The 25422-nt window shown below is 40.2% G+C and overlaps 1 protein-coding gene across 8 annotated transcripts in view; it reads left to right on the top strand.

The window, feature by feature from the left end:
- Nucleotides 1–25422, top strand: part of LMO1 (LIM domain only 1) — a 154830-nt gene that overhangs the window by 20014 nt on the left and 109394 nt on the right. For 2 of the 8 annotated variants that reach the window (XM_053285465.1, XM_053285463.1), the window contains exon 2: nt 1001–1086. The exons of 3 other annotated variants lie outside the window; for them this stretch is intronic. Coding sequence is in view for 2 of the 5 variants with exons in the window: in XM_053285461.1 (XP_053141436.1) it covers nt 5807–5831 (25 nt within the window). In the remaining 3 variants the exon portion in view is untranslated. Of the gene's footprint in view, nt 1–1000; nt 1087–5247; nt 5832–6506; nt 6535–25422 lie in introns of those variants that run through there. 3 more of the 8 variants (XM_053285461.1, XM_053285460.1, XM_053285468.1) reach the window with 3 other exon arrangements.

Consider the following 25422-nt stretch of genomic DNA (forward strand, 5'->3'; position numbering starts at 1 on the left):
TCTGAAAATACATCATGGAGCAAAGCTGAAGAAAGTGGAAATTCTGCCCTCTCTCCCAAATTTGCTATACCCACTTATGAAAGCGGAGAACAACTTTGACATAAACCTCAGCAGCATGAGGAAAAATCAGATGCGTGCTTAATGGTTCTGCCTTCATCCCAGACAGCAGAACATTGAACACCTACAGAGATTAGCCATCTGTGTCATGGGCCAGGCATAGGAGGATTCTGAGTACTATGCTGTCAAGTGTATGCTAGTCTAAGATGCTTTCAGGTTTCTATGCTATTCGTAAGGTCATATAGCAGTGCTGGAAAAAAATCCCATGTCCCTGATTGTTTGAGCTCTTCTAAATTGATATTACTACCTAGGAATTAAAGTGTTCTCACATTCCTGTGCAGGACTGCCTTCTTGGAATGTCCATTGCAAGTACAGAGTTTCTGTTTACATTGCGGGTACACCTCACTGTCTAAATACCCAGACTGGCATCTTTGTTGGTGGCATTCCGTTCTCCTCCACCTGTTTCTAAAAGGTCAGGCTACATCCTAAAAAGGGGTTATTCCTTGCACCTAGAAACTTGCTCCTCCACCCCGAAACCTGGTGTCATCAAAATTTAGGTCTCGGTTATTATGAATAACGTCTGTATCTCTGGAACAAGCCCAGTTAGGACTGGGTCTAGACTCCCCATGGTAACTACAGCATAAATAAAAAAAGTCTCCCCCTTGTATATTCCCCTAAAGACAAAGATGTAAGAGGTTAAGTAATGTCAGTATAATTAAGCAAGGTTAATTCATTGCTGTTTGGTCTCTGTGGGACTTTACTTGCATTTCTGTCTGCTCTGATTCTGATGTGTGAACTCACTGAGTTATCCTAGTAATGTAAAAATGTTAAAATTTTGTTTGACTAGAAGGAAATCAGTTCTTTTCATTTTCTTTTTTAAAATAACAAACTGGGTGACATTCTGTCCTCCCTTAACTTTTTTTTTTTTTTTTTTTTGCCAAAGGGTGTCTGCCAGCCTATATCTGTTTAAATCTGATTGACGGGTCAAACAGCAGGATGCTGCCTCCACAGAGGTAGTAAGGGAAGCAGGTGAGCTACGAGGAAAGACTGAGATCTAAAGAGAGTTTCCTAATGGGGGTATTTGGGTTCTTTCAAGTATTGCAGACATACTCATTAAACATAAGGAGCTCAGGGGCTGGAATGATGGTGGTGTAAGGAAGTGAAACTAGAAACATTGATTATCCAGACAGTTCTCAACAGCCCTCATTCCAGGAGCTCTTGCGAATGGCTGTATAAAAGGAAATAATGGGGATAGTAGTGAAGGTAAAGAGGAAATTAGAATGGGATACACTTAAAAAGAAGAAATGTTAAGGAACAAACCCCTGATGAGAGGAATGTGGAGATCAGAGTAACGAACTGAAGTGGCGCCTGGGAAATTTTTCAGAATTGTTTGTAAAGAAGTTATTCCAGCAGAGAAATTGCGCCTGTTAAAATGTGTCAGAGAAATTAGGGAGAGAATAAGCTGGGAGAAGACTCTATGTTTCTGCTGGGGCTTGTGGGTTATTCTATACTAATATTTTTCTTTCTGCCTGATTGGTCTCCAGTGGTTGCTAATCTGCAAAGTGACATTAAGGGGATATTGTGTTGCTGCACTTTTTCTTGGCTGTTAATATTCCTGACTAAAGCGTGCTGGAAGAACCTTGCTAGTGAAAATGTCCGCGAGTCTTTTTATTGGCAAAAGTCAAATTCTCGCTTACCTCTAAAAAATCTCAGCATTTCATATTATAAAGATCTGGTAATAGAAAAAATCTGAAATAAAAGTTGCTTCTACTGAACTTGGTGGTGAGCTCATAATGAGTATTATGGACTGCTCTTTGGCAAACTGCTCCGTTCAAGTCTGGCATTCTAAGAAACCTGGTAGATTGCGAAACAAATGTGTTCTCCAGATAGTACTAGTATTGTACTAGTTTCTTTTGGGTTGTTAAGAACTAGGCACAAATAGTGCTGGAGAATTCTTCTCCCATTCATGAGATTTATATAAGCCTGGTGGGAAGACACAATTCCCAGCACTTGCAAGTCTGATGCATGTGGGATGCTTTGCTTGGGGTTCTTGGCAGTTGTTCTTTTTGGAAAGAGCTTATTAATTAGCATCCAGGTAAAAATCTGAGCTTTTGGGATGGGGCAAGATGAAATTCTACATACATGAAAGGACAAGAACACAAATCTGTCACATTCCTGATTTGATGTGTCCTGGCACAGTGTCAAGTTGTGTCAGTGAGGCGGCATCACTTCCTATATGTCCAGAGTGATCTGATATGATGAGAATGATGCAACAGAATGCATTATGTGGGGGAGGAAGGCAGGAAATATCTCATTTTATAATATAAGCACAGGTGAAACATGGTTAAAGGAGACAATTCTGACTTGCAATGTCAGGGCTCAGGTTTCTCATGTGGGATAAGTCTCATTGAATTTTGCTTTGTGCCTCTTCATTTTTGGAAGGGTGATTATGCAGTGTCAGGCAAACTTTGTGACAGGCATGAGTTAGCTTCATGTTGTTTTATTCACACGGACATATAGGCTACATTTGAATTGCAAAAAACAGAACTGTGCAGTGAGTCAATTCAATACAATAATGACCCATTCTAAAGTTTGGCTTAATTGTAGGAGCTCTGGTTATAATTTAGAACACAATCTTTCCAAAGTTAAACACTTTTAAGTCCTCTCATTTCAACAGTAAAGGTTTAAGCCTGTGCTTAACTCTTCCATTGAAATCAGTCGGACTTAAACATGCTTCATTTCAGCCGGATTGCACCCTTAATTTTTCAGTAATCTCAGCAGTATTTTTTTAAAATGGTGATGCAGATGAGAGTGAATGGGGAAAAGTTTAAATATTCCAGATATGGATAAAATTAATAGAGGGATTAGTTGAGTGTACTGTTCTTTGTGGAACTTTCAGTAATAATGGGAAGAGTCTCCAAGACATTTAAACTGCTATGAAATATTATAACTTTAAATATTTCTCTTAAACGATACTGGTAAAAGAAATTTGTGTTAGTATAAAGAGCATGAATATGCTTCAGGAAATTGTTTTAATTGGATAGCTATTAATGTTTAATAATGCATTAGAGGAGTATTTGCATATGTCATTATTTTACTTTTTAATTAAAATATCATTGGCACCTGAAAGCAGTCAAAACAGATGCTTTAATATATCAGAATATGGAGCAAGTGTTGCCTTTCATTACACAAGGCCCCAATCCAAATACGAATGAGTCGGATTTTGGGGGAGGATTAGGACTTGTTTTCTGAAATAAGTGTTTTTGGGATTAGGCGGCAATCCTGTGCACACTTACTTGGGAGTAAGACCCATTGAGCCCAATGGGACTTCCTTCTGAGTAAACACATATAGGATTGCACTGTACAAGTTGTGGCACAGAATATCCTCCTTTGCAAATGGGTAGTGGCTGAGTGACAACAGAAGTTTCAAGTATTGAATGAAATGATTTATACCACTCTGTGCAAAATGATATATTTAACATCAAATACGTTCAAGGACTGTTAGGATTAAGCATTCAAAATGAAGGGTAAAGGCAAAGCCATTTAAGTTGAGGATAAGGAATCTAATTAAAAATAGGTATTAAGGGTATCTGGCTTGAGCTTGCTATCATGCCTTTAAAAGACTACTCTTGTATCAGTTGTAAAGAAGAGGGAGAAGTATTGCAGAAACTGGAATGAAATGTTTTCTTGGATTAAAAAGGCAGTCAGAAACTTGTTCTTTAGTGCTGAGTACTTAAGAACCTGATCCTGTAAGTGTAAGTGTAACCTTTAATTCTTGCAAAAGATATATGCTTTTTTTTGGCATGAAATTGCATGAAATAAGGTGGTGAATACTTACATTACTGTAAATGAAAAATAATTGTCCAGATACATTATTCCAGGATGCTTCTTCTCAGAATACAATCTATTTATGTGGGTTGTTTTATGTTTCAGTTCAGATGTAGTCATCAGACATGTAAATATCATCGTGAAATAGTTTGGAATAGTGGGATGAGTTAATTTTAGGAGGGATCCTGTTAAAAGCCTCTTAATCTTCATTATACTGAGGAGTACTCATGAAAAAGTCCTAGATAAAGGATCTCAGAATTAATCCCATGTTCCTGTACCCAAGAGTTCAAGCTTCATATTAAAGCAAGTATGAATGTATTTCATGTGGTGTGCAGTGCCAAAGCATCAGATGTGGTGTGTATTTTAGAAATATCTAAAGTGATTTCCGAAAAGAAGATGCCAACTTAGCATTAAGATGCAGAAGTGTCACATGACTATAGTCTTTGCGGGCCAGAATCACATATCTATTGCTGAGGTGGTAACATCTGCACATAATGACTTATCTTTTTTGTGGGAACCCATTTGTGTGAAATCACACACAGAAAAATACAAATAGTTATTTCACACAAGTGGCATTCCACTTGAAAAGGAGGTTGAAAAGTCACCATGTGTTTGTAGGTAACTTGGCAAAAACCCTGCTAACTTGGCAAAGAGGCACTTTTTAACGTGGTGATTCTCTTTATTTAGCAGGGGGAGAGAAACTGGCCCTATCCACCCCCCAGCACAGTACCTCCAGTGACTGTTGCTGGTGTCTATCTTATGTTTTTTGTTTTTTAGATTGTGAGCTCCTTGGGGACAGGGATCCATCTTATTTATTTATTATTTCTCTGCCTTGAGCCATTTTTGGAAGGTTTCAAATTTTTGGAAGGTTTGATTTGAAATCAAATAAATAAATAAACAAACAAACAAACCATCTCAAAAAAAGAAGAATGTGAATCTGTCCTTAAATCCCATACAGAATGATGTAAAAAACTTTGTGTCAAAAAGACAGAACTTGACCTGCTAGTTGGCACCTATAATTCCAAAAGAAGCAAGCCAAAAAGGGGTGTGTGCTTTGGGGAAATGTTTATATAAATGAATAATGCAGATGGAAATTTTACTGAACCAAATACTGAGGGTCCCCCCCCCCGTGCGCCCGGCAGAGCTGTGTCTTAAAGGCGCACTTGATTAAAATACCGGTAAATCCAATATAATAAAAATAACTCCAAAAAGACAAGTTAAAAATAGGATATAGTTGATAATTTCTGGTTATAGCAAAGCCTGTGCTGCAGGTGGTGCTGCAGAGCTGGAAAGCTTTAAATTCTCCATTAAAGCCTGACAGAAGAATAAGCGGGGGTCCCTGGGAAATGAGTCCATTTATTCAGCGGCAAGGGTGCAAAGCTCACACAAATGGAGAAGCAGAGGCAGCCGTAGCTAGGCTCAGATATTTTCTTCCCCTCCTCCCTCTCTGAGTGTAATTTTAGATTGAGATTCAGCTTAAATCCAAGGGGAAAACACTTTATAAGGCTGAAAGCTGTATAGTTGCAACAGCCAAGGTTATGGGCTATCAAATGCAATTACATTAAAACAGATTATACTGTGCAAATTGAGCCATTTAGAAGGTGAGAACCAAAGAAACAGCTCTGATCCCCCCCCTTTTTTTCTAAATTGCAGTTTTAGTTCCTTGCAATTCCGAGATACGAAAGTAGGTAAGACTGCTTTTGTATCTGCAAAGTGCTTCATTTCTGAAGGTAATTCTAACTGAGTGCAATCTAGGTTAAAAGCTGGACAACTGGATAATTAGAGCTCTCTTGCTGCTAAAGGACAATCAGCTGTACCGTAGTAGCTCATCTTGGCTCCCACACAGACTAGTTCTTTTCTCTTGTGAGTGGTGGCTATTGGAGACAGAGCATCTGCACCCGGACTTCCTGTGAACCCTGAGATGATGGTGCTGGACAAGGAGGACGGTAGGTGAGCTGAGATTTCTTGAGCAACTCTCAGCAGATTCATCTATATTCCTTAGATGCAAGAAATGAACCTTCATAACTCTCTTGTCTACAGTTCATGTTTTGTCTGCTGTAATAGCATGCTTTCTCTTCTGCTCGCGGGGGGTTGAGGGGGGGGGTTGGTGGAAAGTAAACCAGCCCAGTTAGGCATACTTTAGATTCTAGTGAAGGGATCCACACTGACCGTTTAATTTTAAAATTACATTAGGGATTTGTTTTGCCTTGTTAGCAGCATCTCTTCTTCATGTTTGCTTCATTCACTTGGTAATCTTTATCCTAAATCTTCTTGGCACCCCTCCTTTCTCTCCCAATTGTTACTTGGGGACATTGTCAGAATTTTATACCTCTAATATGGTTTCCTTTCTATAGCATAATGAGAGCTAGCAAATAGACCTGACACATGGCTCTTGGAAATAGCTGTTGGGCTGATAGGAGAATTGTTATGATAGAAGGAGTGGGCGGTTTTCTCTGAATAGCTGCATGAATTATTCTGGAGAAGTTTGGGATCCGCCCCTGATTTTTTAAACTTCTGGTGCTAACTTATGGCTTATACAGCTTGAATGAGTAGCATAAAAGTGCAGTGAAGGTTCCAGGACTGCAGCACGGCTGGTGTAGTAGTTGTATGTGATTGTTTTATACTCTGGTGGTTTCTAGGGAAAATGTGGTAAGTAAAAAAACTATGTCGTTGATCACTATTGTGTGTCATATCTGCTTCAGTTAGTCACGATGTACTTGTGGTAAGGAGAATGATTCGACAAGTGAAGGAGTAAAATATTTCATTTTGTACTTGGAATACAAAGAGGAAGCGAATGAGTCGAAGCAGGGTGGGACTTCAGAAGTGCCCCCCCCCACTTTGGCTGTTTGTCTGATTTTTGGCAAAGTAGGTAGGGCAAGCAAGGGAGCCCTTCTAGGGTGATTGTATGTTAGGTTAGATGCCAGTTCTGTATGCAGTCACATCATTTAATCATGTTGTCTTTTGCATTTTCTTAGTGACAGCTGTTGTGTGTGGCTGCACAGTTCATGCTATCTGTTGCTGGACAGCATGCATTTTGGTAGGACTATGTATGCGTATGGGTGTATGGAGGGCAGGAATATAGAGAGAAGCATAGGAGGACATTTCCAGGTTTGCAGGCAGGAAATCAGCAACACTAATTTTTCTTCAGTCTCCTTCTGAAGCTGTTAATTATGTCGCTGGACAAAGTGAACTTTTAAGGAGACTTGGAATATTAAATTAAAACAGTGCATTGCTTATGTTGATTGTGTAAAATCACTGCTTTAAAACATTGACTGACTCGGTTTTTGTAATGTTCCTTTTCTAAAAACTAAGTTAACATGGGGGAAAGGGTTGGGCATAACTAGAATAGCACCCAGACGTTTAAAAAAACGGATAACTATGATTTTAGAAAAGACATATATAATGAGTTCTCATTGGTGTATAAAAGATGAGAGAAGCTTTTGGAATTGTGTGTGTGTGTGTGTGTGTATAAATGATTGAAGTCTTTCACCTCTGTATGCAGTGGACTGCCTTAATGAATGGCATAAACTGTCATCACTAGATGTAATTTACTGTATGTGACCACTACGACCTAATTTGCCTGCAAGGAGATTTTTTAAAAGTGCTGCGTTAATTTGTAGCCTTTATTATGCGCACTGTGTTTTGACATGCTTTAGATCACTTTACCAGTTTAATAGTCCAGTCCTATCTACCCTCAGAAGTAAGTCCAGTGGAGTTTAATAGGACTCACAGCCAAGTAAGGATATATAAGATTTCAGCCTACCTATATTTAAAAAGAAATACTTTTGATGCTGGTTTTTGTGTATTACAATGTCTCTAAAAATCTTGTTTTGAGATAACAATCACTTTTGAATTAACTTCATCTGTGATGACAGAAATTTCTGTCTAGTCTTTTGGGCTTTCTGATAATGCTCGGGCTTAGAAAATAAAGTTGTCCTGAAGAATCAGTTCTGCAGTTCTAGCCTCTTCTGACTCAACTTTAAAAGTTTATGGCTATGCATAAGGAACGGACCAAATGGCTAAGTATTGTTTAAGAACAAAACAGTACTTTGAGACAAGCTGGAGACAAGTAACAGTTTTTAAGAAGTTGAAAGTACAGTAGTATGAGAGAGTCATTGTTGCCTGTGTGGTGTAGTGGTTAGAGTGCTGGACTAGGACCGGGGAGACCCAAGTTCAAATCCCCATTCAGCCACGAGACTTGCTGGGTGACTCTGGGCCAGTCACTTCTCTCTCAGCCTAACCTACTTCACAGGGTTATTGTGAAAGAGAAACTCAAGTATGTAGTACACCGCTCTGGGTTCCTTGGAGGAAGAGTGGGATATAAATGTAAAAAATAATAAATAAATAAATAAATATAGTGTAAGTATACTCTTCTTCTTATCCTTTTCTTTTCTTTTGGGCAAACAGGTTTTGCAGGTTTTGAAACATTACCAAACATTGCAGATGCTTTTTATAAGAGACAGTAGTCTCTTGAGTATACAAACCACAAACAACAATGCCTTTTTCCTAGTGTTCCTTTCTCACTGAAATATCTATGATAGTTCAAAAGGTGTTTCAAAGCGGTTCTTCAGAAGTGGATTGCTGTATCTAGTAGCTTGCTGAATGAGCAGATGCTCTTTGGAAAGAGTGACCTGTCCAGTTTGAAATTCTTTTTTAAAAAATTTAATGTAGATCTAGGGGTTTGTGTGTTTGGGGGTTTTGTGGGGGGTTTTTTTGGTAGTTATAAGGTTATACAAGTCTATAGCTCTGGGTGTATTTATCAGGAAGGAAGTACCACTGAAATCAGTGGGACTTACTTCCAGATAAATATGTTTAGGATTAAGCTGTGACCTTCCTGTGAATAAGAAATATTTGGTGGACTGACCCTTTATTTTTATTGGTCCATATTGATTGGACTAACTTTCTTTTTTCACTTCAGAATGTGAAGTGTTCAAAAGGAAGCAACATTTCCTATGTTTGCAGTTACTTGTTCTTTTTAGTTCACACTTAGTGTAAGGTGTTGCACGTTTGAGACAGAGCTTGGTGTCAAAGCAAAAAAATACTCCATGAGAGAATCAAAGATGAAATTGTTCATTGCATGTAGAAATCAATAGGACTTACATAACCATCTCTGAGATTACTACTAGATTTTCAGGGGGAAATCTAATTGATGAATGAAGCAAAACAAAATTTAACCCTATAGAGAAATTTGGAAAAGCTATTTTGACTGTAAAGTTCCCCCCAAACCAGTGAACCCACATTAATATATTTTGCATGTTGAGAAATGTGCTATAAAAAAATCACACTCACCCTGTTTAATACTATATTAATGATCCACAAAGCAGTTACATTGAAACAGTTTGATTTAAATTATTCTAGTTCCATTGATTTAAACAAGACAAAAGAGTCATATCCAATTAGTCTGCCTTTGCAAGCTCATTGGCAGGCAAAATCTAGAAGCAAACATTTAGGAAATTTTAACTTTTCAGAGAGAGGTTTTTTTAGAGATAATGGCTTACATCTTGACTAAGTTACTCGGTGGTGATCCCATTGAAGTTATAGGCAGTTTGTCCTGTGAATTTCAGTGGAACTTCCACTGATTGATTTAGTCAGGATATCAGCCAACAACTATATATTAATTTATAAAAGTATTCATAGTAGGCTAACTGTATTTACAAGCTTTTGCAAAACCTCTTTCCTACTAAACTGCATAAACCTCTACTGTAGTGGCTACCCAGTAGGGAGAAAGAATGGAAGAAAACGGAACAATCAGCATCGAATCTAGTTGGCCCAGCTTTATATGAAGGTACTGTGGGTGAGAGGAATCAGGTGAGCTGGAAGGCCACAATGGTACATAAGAAGAAATGACCTGACCGTTGGTAACATTGGAATGATAGAAGTCCAGCAAAACGCTTCTCTGAATTTGCATGTGAACATGCAATTTCTGGAGAATGTATCTGTGGTATATCTTCTGTGAGAAGAAACTCTTTTTGGACATTAAGTTCAGCTACAGAATTGTTAGTATCATCCCAAACAATAACTCAGTCAAAAGCAGAAACCTATGTAAATAGACCAACTCATACCTAATGTTTGAATCTTGTATTTGAGTGTGAGATTCCTTCCACTGTCAGAATCTGCAATTCAAAATCTGAACTGGAAACCTTTATTTGTGAACTCCAGTTTGATGTTTGATTCATTTTGTTTCAAACTTTTTAGGGAGGAAAAATGACTTGTGAATAGTTCTTCCTGTATGTTTCTTGAATGACATTAAATGGTGCCTAGGATTTTGCAGTAAAAGTATAAGGAGTCACATGAGGAAAATTGGGACAGAGACCCTAGCATTTCTTTCACAGTTGTGTTGAAAGAGAAGGATTGATCATCAGCTTCATGTGTCATTTGCAAAAAAAAAAAAGTATTAAGATTGAAAAGACAGGGAGGAATGAAGTAGGGCTAGGCAATTACAGAAACTGCTGCTGTTGGAAGCACCAGCTGGTTGTAGAGCAAGACTATACTGAGATACTGATCAGCACCTTGAACCATGGCTATTGAGAGAGTGGTGAACAGGTTGTTCCATCACAGTGGTAGGAAAATCATGATCTGTTAGAGAACTCCAAGCTCTTGATGTTGGCGTAGATTTCTTTAATAATAGAACAAGTCAAAGCCTGCAGATGAATTGATCAAGAAAGGACAATCCACTTGATGTAAGATACCATTAGTAACACAATTATGGTCATTTAAGAAGGCACTTATAGACTAAAGGCAAATCTAAAGTGGGAGGACAGGGTGTTGATGATATTGAAATGTGGAAATTCAAAATACATGGCATATTGATACTGAAGAAAAAGATGAGCTGGGATGGAAGAAACAGGTGTCAGAAATGCCAGATAAATGCTCTAAAATGTTATCTTAAGTAAGCATCACTTTGATTGTAATTTTTTTTAAAAGCAAACAAAACTATGTGTGCAGCCTAGTCAAAATATTGAGGCTGTTCTCATGACACAAAGTGTTCAGATCACCCCAGGCAGGGCCGGGAGTGGAGGGCTCCCGGCTGCTCCAGAAGAGGGTAGCCTGACTTTTTTACCCAGTGTTTTAATGAGGTAAAACAAGCCAGTGGTTTGTTTTACCTCAGCACACGATCATGTGAACAGTTGCCCCTGGGCAGCAAGCTGGGATGCAGGAGGGAGGAGTCCACTCACTCCCAGCTTTTGCCTCCACTGTGCCACCGTCCGTGTGGGCATATGGTACGGCGAAGGCAAGGGCGATGACTCTCATCCGACAGGGAAGGCAGGTGAGCTCCTGTCTTCCCCGCAGACCTCACCAGTGGTGGTGTAAGGTCGTGAAAACAACTTCATTGTGTATATACTGCACAAGTCAATAAGGCTCTCCACGTGAGCAGTGTGGAGAGCTGTTAGGTTTGTGGGAAGAGCAGGCTTGATGCACTCTCCCCGTACATGAGCACACAGCTCGCCCTGGGTGGCCGGATTGGCCACCCGCACGATTACCAGCTCCATCACGGAGCCGGTAGAGGTGGCGGGGATTGGGGGCCGGAAGTCCAAGAATGCCCCGCTCAAGTGTGCAGCGCATTCTGGGGAGTCCCACAACATTGGGAAGCTTGTTGTAGCCTTTCGGTTGGGGGGTCTCCTTGTGATTTGCTTCAGCATGGAGCTGCGCTGACACACAGTCCAATAAACGAGGTTAATGGAGTGCCCGCTCCGCTAACCTCATTTAAGGGGAGTGGCATTTAGAGAGGTTTGCTGTCAGGAGCTGCACGCTTCCCATTACAGCACACAACCAGGCGAAACTGGGCTAGCCTCCCTTAGCCAGTTTCGCCTGGTCATGAGAATAGCGTCAATATGTATATTCAAGAATAAAAAAAATCTTCAGTTTAATATGAGAGTTAAGATGCTTTACATTTTCACTCATGCTCTAAAAAGAATGGAAATTGTAAGTTAAGGTGTCCGAATCTGTCTGTGCCAGATAAGCTGTAAAGACTTTGTACATTCTGGTATATGATGATGGCTTTAGAAATGAGGCTCCATGCTCTCACACTTTGCCTTCCTCAGAGAAGCATCAGGCAGCAATTCATCAGGGGCATCTCTAGGAAGTAATTAGGGAAGTTGCACCTGTTAAATTTCTGCCTGGATGCATTCCTCCCCAGTTCAATGTCCAGCTGGAAGACCAAGGCAAAGTGTGGGTGCATGTGTGGAACTTCATTTCTAAAGCTGCAGTTGAACAGCGCCTTTTCTAATGCAAAAGCGCAGTATTAAAAGGTATAGCTGTAGTGGGGGGAGGAAAGAACTGGGCAAGGAAGGAAACTGAAGGGTTGTGCTTCCAAGGCTTGGGCAGGGAATGAGCTATCCACCATACTGGTTGTGGGCAATGCTGTGGGCACTGCAGCTTCAAATGTCCTACTGCACAAACTCTTTTAGCAGTAAAGAGAAATTTAATTAGATTTATAGTTTTAAAATTTTTAATACTGGGTTTTAAATGTTTTTAATGTTTTTAATGATCTTACTTGTTAATTGATTTGATTATTTTAATTGTAAACCGCCCAGAGATGCAAGTTTTGGACGGTATATAAATATTTTAAATAAAATAAAATAAAATAAATAAGATACATTTTTCGGCCTCTTAAAACACAACTTTGAGGATCAATTGTGAAATAACCATCAATTGGGTCCCAGAGGGATCTACAAAATACACTTTTCTGGCATGCTGTCTAAAGGCTGAAACTGTAAATGGACTACAAAATCATTTAAACACTACTTCCTCAGTCCAAAAGAATGTCGACAGCTGTTTAAACCCCTGTTCAAAAGCGAAGAAATTTACACTGCTCTACCTAAGCCATTTTTGAATGGATCTTCACCAAATTTGTAGGGGTGTGTGTGTGTGTGTCTTGTTGCTTAGTGAATGTGTGCTGATGGCCAGGCAGATTGAACAAGTGCTTTTGGATTTATAAGCAATAGAATGTTCAGGGTTTATAATGGTGGAATGTTGAAACTATTCTCCATCTTAAATATACTTGCATGACTGTGCCGGTATAATTTAAGATGTCTTTTTTCTCATCCTCTAATGATCAGAAATGCTTTACTTTGGACAAATTTCCAAGAAATATCTAAGCTTAAAAATATATGTAATTATTTGTGGCAAAAAGAATTAAACAATAATTTAAAAATTGATTGCTTCAGAGGGACTATGTAATGTAGCCAGGTCATAAAATTACATAGTCCCATCAGGAAGAAAGAAGGTTCTTTGTTTAAAATGGAGTCGAACCAGTTTATTTATTATGTTGTAGACTGTATCAGCAAACCCCACCAAAAAAGTTTTGGCAGTAGTGAACGTGACTCAGAACTGACAGAAGGGTGTATTGGCAGAACAAAATGGAGTACCAGAAAACATGCTACCCATATTTATGTATAAGCTTAGAGTAGTGGTATAACATGAGAGTTTACAGTACTTGAATTATGGAGAGAAAGGTGGGGAGCCCTTAATAAAATCAAGCCCCACCCTCTGACCCTCAAGTTTTAGCTAAATCATGGGTCCCCTGCAGTCTTCTAAACATGGTAGCTAAGGGGACCATCACAGAAGGACAGACAGTCGAGTCATTTGAGCCCTGATTTAGAAGAACATGGAATTTGCTTTCTTCACTGAGTATCCAGGATTATAATGTAATCTTGGTAATACTAGTGATCAAATTCTTAGTCAAAAGTAAGAGTCAGTGTAACATGAGCTACCAAGGCAACGTTGGCTTAATGTTTGAAAGGCAATATAGAGGGTCTTGCTTGTGTAAACAGCTGTCCCATATGAACCACAATTTTGGAACTCTCCCTGCTTCTGTGAACAGGAACTTCAAAGGGATGAGGGAGAAAATGTGCCATGAAAGAAATTTTATATAGTGTTTGAATAATTGGATCTTTAACATATCCCTTTTATCCACCCAAAAGGAGAGACAAGGCTAATACTTGATAAGGCTAATACTAACAGCTAATACTTGTGACAGCAAAGAACCCGTGTTGTTTGATTTTCAAGTTCTACGTTCAAAACTCAGCTTCACTACCAGGTCAACTCCAGCAAGTTCTTGTTTCCCAGTCTCAGTCTCCTAGCTCTAAACATTGAAATACTCACAGAGGCAATTCTCCCAATCGCCGTTGTGTGGGGGCGGGCGGAGGTGGGGAAGGCAGAGTAAACCTCCCCTTCCCCACAGACTATGATAGTGAAGGTGGTGGGAGTGCGCTCCGTGCCCCACACGGGCAGCCCTGCTCCATGCATTTCCATGAAGTATGGAGAGGGTGGAGGGATCCAGGGCCAGAACTTGTTGTTCCAGCCTCTGGGCATCCCACAATGCAATGTGCAGCAAGCACATTGCATTGGGGGATTCCCCTGTCAGAGAGGCACTCTATCCTCCCGTCTCTGTATCTCCTTGGGTTGAATTCAGCCTGAGGAGACACATGATACCCGGCAGCTGGGTTAAGGGTGAGAGCGCACCCTTAACATCGGCCAGCCGCTGGGTTTGTTAAGATGTTTAGGTGGGCAGGGAGCAGAGGTATCCGTGAGGATCCTACCGCTTCTCACGACTAGCCTAATCTAGGCTGGACTGTCCCAGGCTGGGTTAGACTGATCGTGAGAACAGCCTTATAGAGTGGTTTTGAGGATGAATGAGCTTGTAAAGCATTTGACATGTCAGAAGTATATGATTTGACAATACTTCCCTTTTTTTAAAGGTAATGTTCAGACAGCAATTCTGTAATGGTTGACCATGCCCGAGGCCTGTTGAAATCAGTGTTAATTGTTTGTGTTTAGCTTTGGCAAGATTGCAGCAATAGCTTGGCTGATTGAGCTAGTGCTTTCAAACCTGTTTCCTATAAAATTTCCAGGAAGCAAACAAGGTAGATTCCTCTTTAGATTTGTGCTCCAAATTCCCAGGTGCTGCTGTTTGGAAACAGTTTACTATGTGAAAAGTAAAGTTTGGGTACTTGGTTTAAGCTTGGATTGGCAGGGAGGGGATAAAAGGTGAAACTAGTATATGGGAATGATATGGGAATATGTGTTCAGGTATACTTTGGGGTTTGTTTTTAATTGTAGTCTGAAAGAATCCCCAATACGTAGGGTTACAGACTGGAATTCGATTTTTGTGCTGCACTCACAAGAGATGATAAAATATCAATCTCTGCTCTGTAGTAGCTCTTATGAAACACTGGAACTACAGAATCTTCAAAAAATGTTCCTTTTAAGAGCAGTACATTATTAATAAAGTAGTCCATTAGGTCTGGTGATAAAGGGTCAGGGAGTCTGAAATATCTGTCTCTCAAATGGTTAAGGAATTTATCACGGTTGGAGGATTAATTGATTTCATTTGGAAAGCATTTTCGTTCTCCACATTTCAGATTCAGAGGTAGCCATGCTCTGTAAATGTGACTTTCCTATTGGAAGTTTTTGTTTAATCTGCATCAGGCAGTAATCCCCCCCCTCCTTTTTTTTTTTTAGTGTAAAGGAGCATCAGACTTAAATTTTGTTTGTTCATTAACTATTCCACCTTTTCTCCAAAGAGCTTGGCACAACATTTTAGTTCACAATGGCCTTACAAGGTTGCTTAGCCTACTAAACAGTGACTTGAACAAATCTTAAATTTCCTAGCTGAACACTGTTTTGGTGGACTGCACACATTCAAGCTTAGTACTTCAGCCACTGCACCACACTCTCCATAAATACTTTATGAATTTCTTGGCAAGTATTTGTTGTATGTATTTGTAAGTATGTATGTTTATAATCTGCCTGGAGTACCCAGCAGCCAATCAGGCAATGATATATACTGAAAAAATAATGATACTATATTGTGAAGAAAATTGTTGCTATTTCCAACAGAGATTTAAGTTTAGAATTTAACCTAATGAGCTTCATTAGTGCTATTTAAATTGAATTCCTTTTTCAATAAGAGGCAATGTATTTATACGCATGTATTTTAGCCAGTTGTTGGCTTTCATACAACCTCTGGAACAAGCTGTATTTACACACACACACACCAGTCTGATTTTCAGGTCCGTTTCAGGATTTTTACTGATTAATTTCATTGTCCATCTTTTCTTCCATGACACATCCTGTAAATATTCTTAATACCATTGACCCATTGAATCAAAAGGAGAATTGGGCTGTTCTGAGCCACATCTAAATATATATATTGTTTTAAATATTGACTTACGTTTACTTTTGGACAGCTTTGAAAGGTATGGCTGAAATACACTGGAAAGAAGGTTCTGGCCAAAGCTATTTTTAATTTTGTACTTTGGCAGGTGTGTGTGTGTGAGAGAGAGAAAGAGGTTTTTTTTGTTGTTGTTGTTTTAAAGAGAATACTTATATTCTTCAGGTAGAAAGAATTGGATTCTGGCATGTACATGAGCAACTGACATCCCCTCTCCCATGGAATGCTCAAGGACTGATCTTGCAAACTGGGTTCAGTTTGGATGGAAGAAACAGAAATAGATTGCAGTGGACTTGATTTCTAATAAATAAAAGCAAGTATAATGAGTGTATAACTGGGAAGGAAGATAAAGGCAGCCATGCTTTAAATTGTTAATGACGGTGCCAATGGCTGCAGCTTTACCACAGCTGTTTAAATTGATCAATTTTGTTTAGGCAGTAGCCCGGCATGCAGCCCTTTCAAGGGAGCTCCAAGATATTTCTAAAGACAAATCTGGATCTTATTAAATGGGCCTTTAAAAGGTCTGGAGTGCCAGTATTGCGGATTATTTTTAAGGGTGGATTTGCTTTACGCTGCCACCGTTCTGACAAGAACACATTCTGGTTACCACTCCTGAGACCGCACCTCTAATAAAACCATAGTCTTGAAACCACTTAACAATTAAAGCTGCTGGGATTGTTTGTGAGTGGATTCTGAACCACAGCCTAAGTGTTCCACATGGTGATTTTAAACTATGGCATTTAATCAACATGGAGGACTGGAATATGTGCAAGGAACTTGCTGCTGCTTTGCCATGAACCCTTGGCAGCTGCCAAGTGACTTTGCCAAAAAAAGGCATTGCACGCTGCTTGTGGATGTACTTTTAAAGAATAGTAATACTTCACACTTAGATAATACTTTAGTGTTCAAATCACTTCACGTGCATTATCTTGCTGTAATCCTTACCATAGCCCTGTAAATACTACAGGTCAATATTATTGTCCCGATATTGCACTTGGGAGTTGTGTGAGAAAGGTGAGCCTTTGGTTACCTAATACGTTAATGGCAGAGTGCAATATGAATCGAGGACTTCCTAATTTGTAGCTGAGGCTGCAGTCTTGTGCAAATTTGTGTGGGAATAACTCCCTCCTCCCAAACACAGTGTGGCTTACTTAAAGTAAACATGCAAAAGATTACACTGTAAATCTCTTAGCCACTGTACTACACCGGATATAATCTTGTTGATGGGTCTTAATATTTGTGCCATACATCTACGTCCAATAAAAGTCAACATTACCCTGTCAGCTCAGCTGCTTGTTTTCAAAAAGTTCCGCCAGGACAAGTACAACAGTTGTTTGTAGGAACCAGGGATTTGCTTGCTTGGTTTTGTATTTGTGTATGGAATACTGAATCCTAGCAATTGTCTCTTCTCAAAGCAATGCCTCTCTGTTTAAGCATAAGCAGTTAAAGGGCCCCCAAAATAGCATTGTAGCAAAACTCATCTAGTAGCCACAGGAAAATGAACCTGATATATTCAGTAGTTATTCTCTATCCCTTGTAATACTTCATAATGTGTTTATAGTTAGGCATCTTTAAAATGAATTTTTTCCATTGACACCTTTTGACCTGTCTGCAAAGAATGGAGCTCTTCTTTGAAAAGGACTCCTTTATGTCAGTTTTACTCTGTGCCCTTCCATTCATTTGCCTATACAAAGCAATAAAGGGTAAAACTAAAGTAACATAAATTGGTCTGTCTTCCTGAATCCATGTCTCGCTAATGTACCCAGATTAACTCAACTGTAAATTGTCTCCTTTGGATGTCGTGTCTTGCTGAAAGTTTCCTATATGATTCATGATTTGAATTGCTTTTAACAGCTATTGGCTAAGCAATATGGTAAATGTACAAGGTGATGCAATTGGCATTAGTGAGAGAGAGGATGCACAGGAGCATGTAATGCAGTCAATACTACATTAACTACTGATGCCCAATTACAGAAACTGGAAGAGTGGCTTTTAGGAGCATTAGGACTTGCAGAAGAGCTGAGATCACCTGCCGCTCCTTGCCTAAAAGCTTCACCCTTTATGCGCTGGGATCAAAGCAAACATTCAGTTGCTATTTTGTCATGTACAGCAACAAAGGGGTGTGTGGGGAGGGGGTGGTTCTCTTTCTTTTCCTTTCCTAAAAATAAGTGTCACACTGATGCTTTTAATGCATATAAATGCAAATCTCTGTATTTCAAGATTTCGCTCTCCATCTCCTGGGGAAAAAGGCCTTATTTGAATAAAGACTTTAACCACCCCTCTACTTACTAGTTCTGTCTATATTTTGTTCCCTTTTTCATTTAAAGATGTACTCTACATTTTTTTTCAGTGTCTTTACTTCAGCGAATTGGAGGGAGTGGGATTCTCTCCTCCTCCCCCATGCTTTCTGCTCTTTCTCTAATCTCAACCTGATTGTCTGAGATCCTAGGTCTCTAGAAAATGTTCTAAATATAGACAGAGACACAGAGACTAAGGCTTAGTTCTCACTCAGGTGGTAAACTCTCATCTTAGCTATGCTTGTTTAGACTGCAGGTAAGAGCTTCCATAATTGAATGCCCCCCCCTTCATTAAACAAAAACAAACAAAGAAAACAACTTGCACATCGAAAAGAGAAGACTAAGCTCATGCTGATATGCTGGCTTTCTCTGTGGAGGAAATTTCTGTATTGAGGAGCTTTCAATCATGATAGCCTCCACTTTCAGTCGAAAGTGGTACAGCCTTGGGATATGAAGGCACCATCTAAGAAAATTCCCCAGAGTTTTCCCTTCGAAGGAGCCCTAACATTTTCTTATAAATTTCATTTTGGAAAAGCTTTAGTTCCAACCTAATCCAGGCATAAGTTTACCACCTCACGCAGTGGAATGCATGTAGAGGTGCCATTCCAATGGACAGCCTCCCCACCCCCCGTCATATGATAAAGGGATGTGCCAGGAACTGTTAAGGTATTTCTCTTCAATCCGCTGGTTTTAGCGGTAGGTCTATTCGGGAGTTGTTTCTGGATCGACGAAGTTGGAAACTGGCTATCTCGCTCTTATGGAATTTTCTCAAGTCGTCTCATTTATTTGTAGATCTATATTAGTTTGAACGCTTAAGCTCTTTACTGGACTTCCAGTACGTGGCGTTAGTGGGACCACACGGTCCTGGTACGCCATTACCATCCACAGGAAGAAGAAGAAGAAGTTAAGGTATCTTCAACTTGCATGCGGTGAAGAACTCAAGTCTATTACCTCCTGGTTTTACATATCTTTAGCACATTCATGGTGGCACACAGACAGCTCTTTGGCGGAACATCAGAAGAGCACCAAAAGAAGAAGCTTGAGTGAATGGCTCTTCCCGCTTAATGTAGGAGGGTGTGTGTCTGAACGTGAAAGATGCACATTCTGTCCTGCATTAGGAGCACAAGAAGGACTTTAGCTCAGTGCAGAGTGCAGCTTTGTATGCAGAAGATCCCAGGTTTAGTCTCTGGCATCTCCAGATGGGGCTGGGCTATTTCCATCTGAATCTTTGGAGGTCCACTGCCGATAGACAGTATTGAACTAGATGGACCAATAGTTTGACTTGGTATGGCAGCTTCCTGTGTAACTTGTGCATTAGGAGCACACACATTTCCCACACATCCCCCCCCCACACACATTGCACATTCCACATGTAGTGGCTGTTTGATTCGGTGACTATGATGTGTAGAACAGTTGGCTATTGTCATGCTCCACCACCAATGGTTCCTGACAGGATCAGCCTTGAGCTGGAAGAGATTTCATCTTTAGAGGAGGACGCCATCGCCAGCCCTAATCTCTATGGGAGTTAGTGGACACTGATTACCTCCCCCCACATCCAAGATGTCCCACTTGAGAAAGCTGCAGAATTATGAGCTCTGACGCATTCTGATTGGTCCCTTCCTACTAAGGTTTGGACCCTCCAAAATCGCTCGAAGACGCACAGAAGCAGAGATGGTGGCTAGTCCAAGCAGGAACACAGATCTGAAGATGTGCCCATCTTGCAGCACAAGTCCTCTCATCCTGAAGCTCTACCCAGGAAGTGGAAGCTAGATACAATACATGTCCCTGGGAGTGCCTTGCTGATGATTCCAAAAGGAGTGGGGCTGCAGAGCCAGCTGTAAAGTTGTTTGTTTATTACATAGCAGTTACTGATGCAACACCTCATTCTGCTTAGTGACTCCTTTGCTGCACAGCTCCTCTGCTATTTTAAAACCTTGGTCTTTGACCTGCTGGACAGCTCCCTGGGCTTGCTAGGAAGACAGGATGCTGAGTTTAGCAGTAGGGCTGGCAGAAATGAAACAGCTACCTTGAATCTTCCCCACCTTGCTATCATGTTGCAAAATATTCTACATGTTAAGGCCACCAAATTAATCAACACACCTTTGGCACTATTTCATGGGGTTTCCATGAAACTCTTTAATTTGCAGACCAGAGTCTTCAGAAAGCAACTCAGGCAGAGCATAATACTGCTATCTTAGCCCCAGTTCATACTTTTAAAAATCCCCCATTTGAAGTGGACCCATCACCACAGCTGTATGGGAGAAGTTACATATGACCTACCATCCATGCTCACACACAATCCTTGGGATGCCCCACTCATACAAGTTCCCCCTTCTCTTTTGAGGGAGATAAATTGCACGAGGGGGCTTTTGGATAATCAGATGCCAGCATGAATGGCCTGGCAAATATTTGATCATGTGGCTGTTGTGATGGAATAACTTTTCATGGAAGATAAACATATTAATCTGACCAGATCTTAGATGTGAAGCCTGAAATCATATCTTTTGAGTTCAGCTTCTGCTGCCTTGAAGAGAAAGATGCAGGAAAACAAGCAAGTTGTTTGGTTTATTTTTCTTCCTGTGAATCTTGTTAAAGGAAGGAAACCCAATTCTTATGTTGATATACTTTGAAGACATCCTTCCTTTAAAGAATGAATGCACATCTTGGTGATTTACCAGGTTGCATGCCAGCATTTTTCCTGTCCTAGTTAATGTTTTTGCAAGGCAGCATAAATTGAGTTCAATGAACTATTGAACAGAATTGCTAGTAGGAACATTGGCAAAGTTCTCTGTGCTTGGACTCTGAGAAGAATTCTTAGGGCTCAGAAAGGAAGGGTGTCTTCCCAAAGGAAGGGTGTCTTCTTGAACTTTGTGAAGAGTTCTGAGCTCAGAGATATACTCACTCTACTCCCTCTATGCCAGCCCCTACCCTTTCCTCACCAGTCTCTGGTCATGGGGTAGTGGGGGAAGCAGCTTCAGTGGTGCTGTATGGGGAAGAGGGAGGTTTTTTATTCCCCTCTCCTTGCAGTGCATCAGGAGAAAAGCAGCAGTGGCAATGCTACCTTGTGGAGCATTTTTCCTCCCATTCCCATTATCACTCTGACATCTTTCTCCATGGTACATCAGAGCAAAGGCACATTTGTCCTTCAGATTTGGAGTCTTCCCAAGGAGTACTGCAAAAGCTCTGGAAAGACTCCTAATTCCAAAGGCCTTTTGCTTTGGTATGCTGTGGAGTAGTGCAACAGAGCAACAACTGGGATGATAAAAACTGTTCCCAGTCTCTAATTATTTTGGGGAAAGTAGGGAGGGGGAAAGTCCTTTCTCTCAGTATGGAAAGTAGAGGCGGATGGGGAAGCTGACAAGTAGGGTGTTGGTCAGGAGATTCTCTGAGCCACCCTTAGGTTGGTTCAGCAAATGATCCACGTTCTTCCCAATTTGTGGTGGGGAAGGCTCATATCATTTCTGTGTTACGCTGAGGTCCGCTCATCTCTCATTGTTGGTTTTAAGTAGAATGTTGCTTTCCATTCCTGGTCATCAGTGTTCTTTTGAGCATCCCTTCGGTCTACACTCAACACTTCCCACATGTGCCAACTTAAGTTTAAACAGCTGAAAGTTGCCAACTAGCCAAATGCAAACATACGTGCTGTATGTTTAATTTTACCAGCTGCTCCTACAGCATTTGACTTGTAGCAGTATGGACACATGATCCTCACAATGCAAGTAATCTAGGCCTTATTTTGATTTTATTCATACACATTTATGCTCTGATACTTGCCTTATTGAAGTTCTGGCCTTCATTCATGTTAGACAAAAAACATTTTTCTCTTATGTTTTTTGGGTGTGTGTGTGCACTCTTAAGTTGATATAGATATATGCCTTTTTGGGCTTTTAAAAAAGTGCACTCTTTAAGTGGGCTGCTCAGCAAAATATGTACATTCATAAAATAGCTGATTGAAAAGCAATATTTCAGATAAATACAAGCCAGCGATCTATCAGCAGCTGTAATAAAACCTGGGCTTCAGGCTGTGATTTTATTTTGAAATAATAAGAATTGCTTTATTCTTTTTACTTGAGTTACCATGGTAATTCTGTCGTGTAGCAGTGTTATATTGATTTAGAAAGTGGACAGTAATATTTCTTTTGTGTTACTCTGTTTCTAGGGGTTGATTTCTAATTTCCACTTGGAGATTACTTTTATAAATTTCTTAAGTCCTTCCCCTTTTTTTCTGTAGCAGTGTAATTTTCCTCTCACACAGTGCTATTTTCTGAGCTTATTGGTTTGCTCTTATTTTAAATTAAACTTGCTGGTTTCAAATATTGAAATGACATCTTTGTCTGTGTCTGTACTTTGGTTTAGCAAAATATTACAGTCTGGTGTTTTATGCTTAATAATTTAAGGGAAGCTTTATGGCTGCCATCAGTGGTTCTTGGGTAACGTATGACTAAACCCACAGAGAGCATGGACCTCTAACATTTTAATATTGTGTAATGATGCTTCCACCTTGCATACTATTTCCTTCTAAAGAAAAATGCACCTAGTATGCAAGGGTAAGTTTTAATAATTAAGATCTAATGTTATTTATGTGAATTTGTAATAGTAGCAGTGGTTTCTGCCTTTGTAAGTTCCAAAGCAGGCAAGAAAACAGCCACTATAGTGTATGAGTTGTTTGGCATGGTGGGGAGGCAAATGTTTTCATATGTTTCGTCTTTTTAAAGTATTCTTCCATGTCTGAGTGTTCAGTAGAAATAGTGGGTTCTGGGGAAATACTTCTTAAAAATCAGAAGGACATTTAAAATACTATATGTTTTTCGTATGCAGAAATAATGATCTACCGATAGCTTTATCGTAGAGTGGTTAATGCCATTGGCTCATCACTGATACCTGCAAAGGAAACAAGACAAAATAAGTATAAATAATCTTAACCTAGTCTGTCCTGGAGGTGCACTCCTCCTTCTCACCCCTTCCTCCCAGAGTGTGAATCAAAATGCACGTGATATAGAAATGCTACATGTTTTATTGTAACCTGAGGTTGTTTTTCTTTGATTTTTCTGTTACATTTTTGCTTGATTTTTGGAGTCCATTGCACATGAAATGGAGAATGAGACCAACCTTGACTCCCTCAGATCTTCATTTTGCTTAACTGCATAACCCTGCATTTCTGAAGGGCTGACATACAGAATCTACAATACAGCTCAGGGCAGAATTCCTCTCACTCGTTTTCACTGTTGGCACCCTCCTTTACATTTGGTTAACACTTCTCCAACAACAATATTCCCAGACTCTTGTTTGTCAGAATCAGCCATTGCATGACTTCTTCAGTTTTTCCCATCTGCACCTAGCAGTTATGGGATAAGGGGACAGGTTCATGTGTGGATTGGTAACTGGTTGAAGGGCAGAGGGTAGGAATAAATGGTAAGAGGGTAGGAATAAAAGGTCAGTTTTTACAACGGAGGGGAGTAAGAAGTGGTGTCCCCCAGGGATCTATACTGGGACCGGTGCTTTTTGATTTATTCATAAATGATCTAGAAATAGGGGTAAACAGCGAGGCGGCCAGATTTGCAGATGACACTAAGCTATTTAGGGTAGTGAAATCCAAAACAGATTATGAGGAGCTGGAGCACTTTCCTTATGCGTACCTTCTTTATGAGACAAAACTACAGTATCTGGAGCTATTTAGTTTAGAAAAGAGGTGACTATGGGGATACATGATCGAGGTGTTTAAAAATATGCATGGAGTGGAGAGAGTGGACAGAGATAATTTTTTATCCCTCTCTCACAACACTAGAACCAGGGGCCATCCCATGAAACTGAAGGCCAGGAAATTTAGGACTGACAAAAGGAAGTACTTTTTCACACAGTGTATAATTAATCTATGGAATTCTTGGCCATGGGGTGTGGCAATGGCCACTAGCTTAGATGGCTTTAAAAGGGGCTTAGACAAATCAATGGAGGACAGGTCTGTCAATGGTTACTAGTCTGGTGGGTATAGGCCACCTCCAGCCGCAGAGGCATAGTGCCTCTAAATACCAGTTGCAGGTGAGCAACAGCAGGAGAGAGGGCATGCCCTCACCTCTTGCTTGTGTGCTTTTCAGAGGAATCTTGTGGGCCACTGTGTGAAACAGGATGCTGGACCTGATAGGCCTTGGGCCTGATCTAGCAGGACTATTCTTATGTTCTAGCTCAGCTCCTGTTCCCAGCTAACAGTGGTTTAGAGAGTTATTGGTTAATGGAGATGAGGTAGTAGTATGCTTATAGCCACCTAATGGCGCAGTGGTGAAATGCTTGACTAACAAACAGAAGGTTGCCAGTTCGAATCCCCGCTGGTACTATATCGGGCAGCAGCGATATAGAAAGATGCTGAAAGGCATCATATCACACTGCATGGAAGGAGGCAATGGTAAACCCCTCCTGTATTCTACCAAAAGAAAACCACAGGTCTCTGTGGGCACCAGGAGTTGAAATTGACTTGACAGCACACGTTACCTTTACCTAGTAGTATGCTTAGCATCTGCAAACTAAATACGGCCTATAGGACTTTGTTCATCACCATCACAAGTTTGAAGGCCAGTTTTGTTTGTTTTAAGTGATATATGCTGTAGTTGGTAATTTGAGGTCTAAATTACTATACTTCCAAAGTTTCTCTTCTTCAAAGGCTTCATTCATGAATCATCTCTTGGAAATAAATTGCATAGACACCACTGGGATTTAGGACCTGTTAAAAAAATCATGTTGGACTGCTAAAAATATGAGTGAGAAGCGGATGTTGAGCACATAGTGAAGCGGTCATCTTCACTATATGCCACATTGTCATGTGTGCAGCTTACAAGTAAGCCAACATTTGGTAACTTTGCAGTTCTATGGTGATTGTGAGTTGGGTTTGGGTTTGGGTTTTAACCCAAACCCAAATCACAATCACCATCAAATGGCAAAGCTACCAAATGTTGGCATGCTAATGGAATGGTGAATGTTGAGTGTGTTGAGGACATGATGAAGCAGTCACAAGACTGCTTTACTGTGTTCTGAACTACATGTATTCATTCAGTCTCATTCCTAGCATGCCAAATT

This window comes from Hemicordylus capensis, chromosome 1 (genome assembly GCF_027244095.1).
Source record: "Hemicordylus capensis ecotype Gifberg chromosome 1, rHemCap1.1.pri, whole genome shotgun sequence".
Taxonomy (NCBI): domain Eukaryota; kingdom Metazoa; phylum Chordata; class Lepidosauria; order Squamata; family Cordylidae; genus Hemicordylus; species Hemicordylus capensis.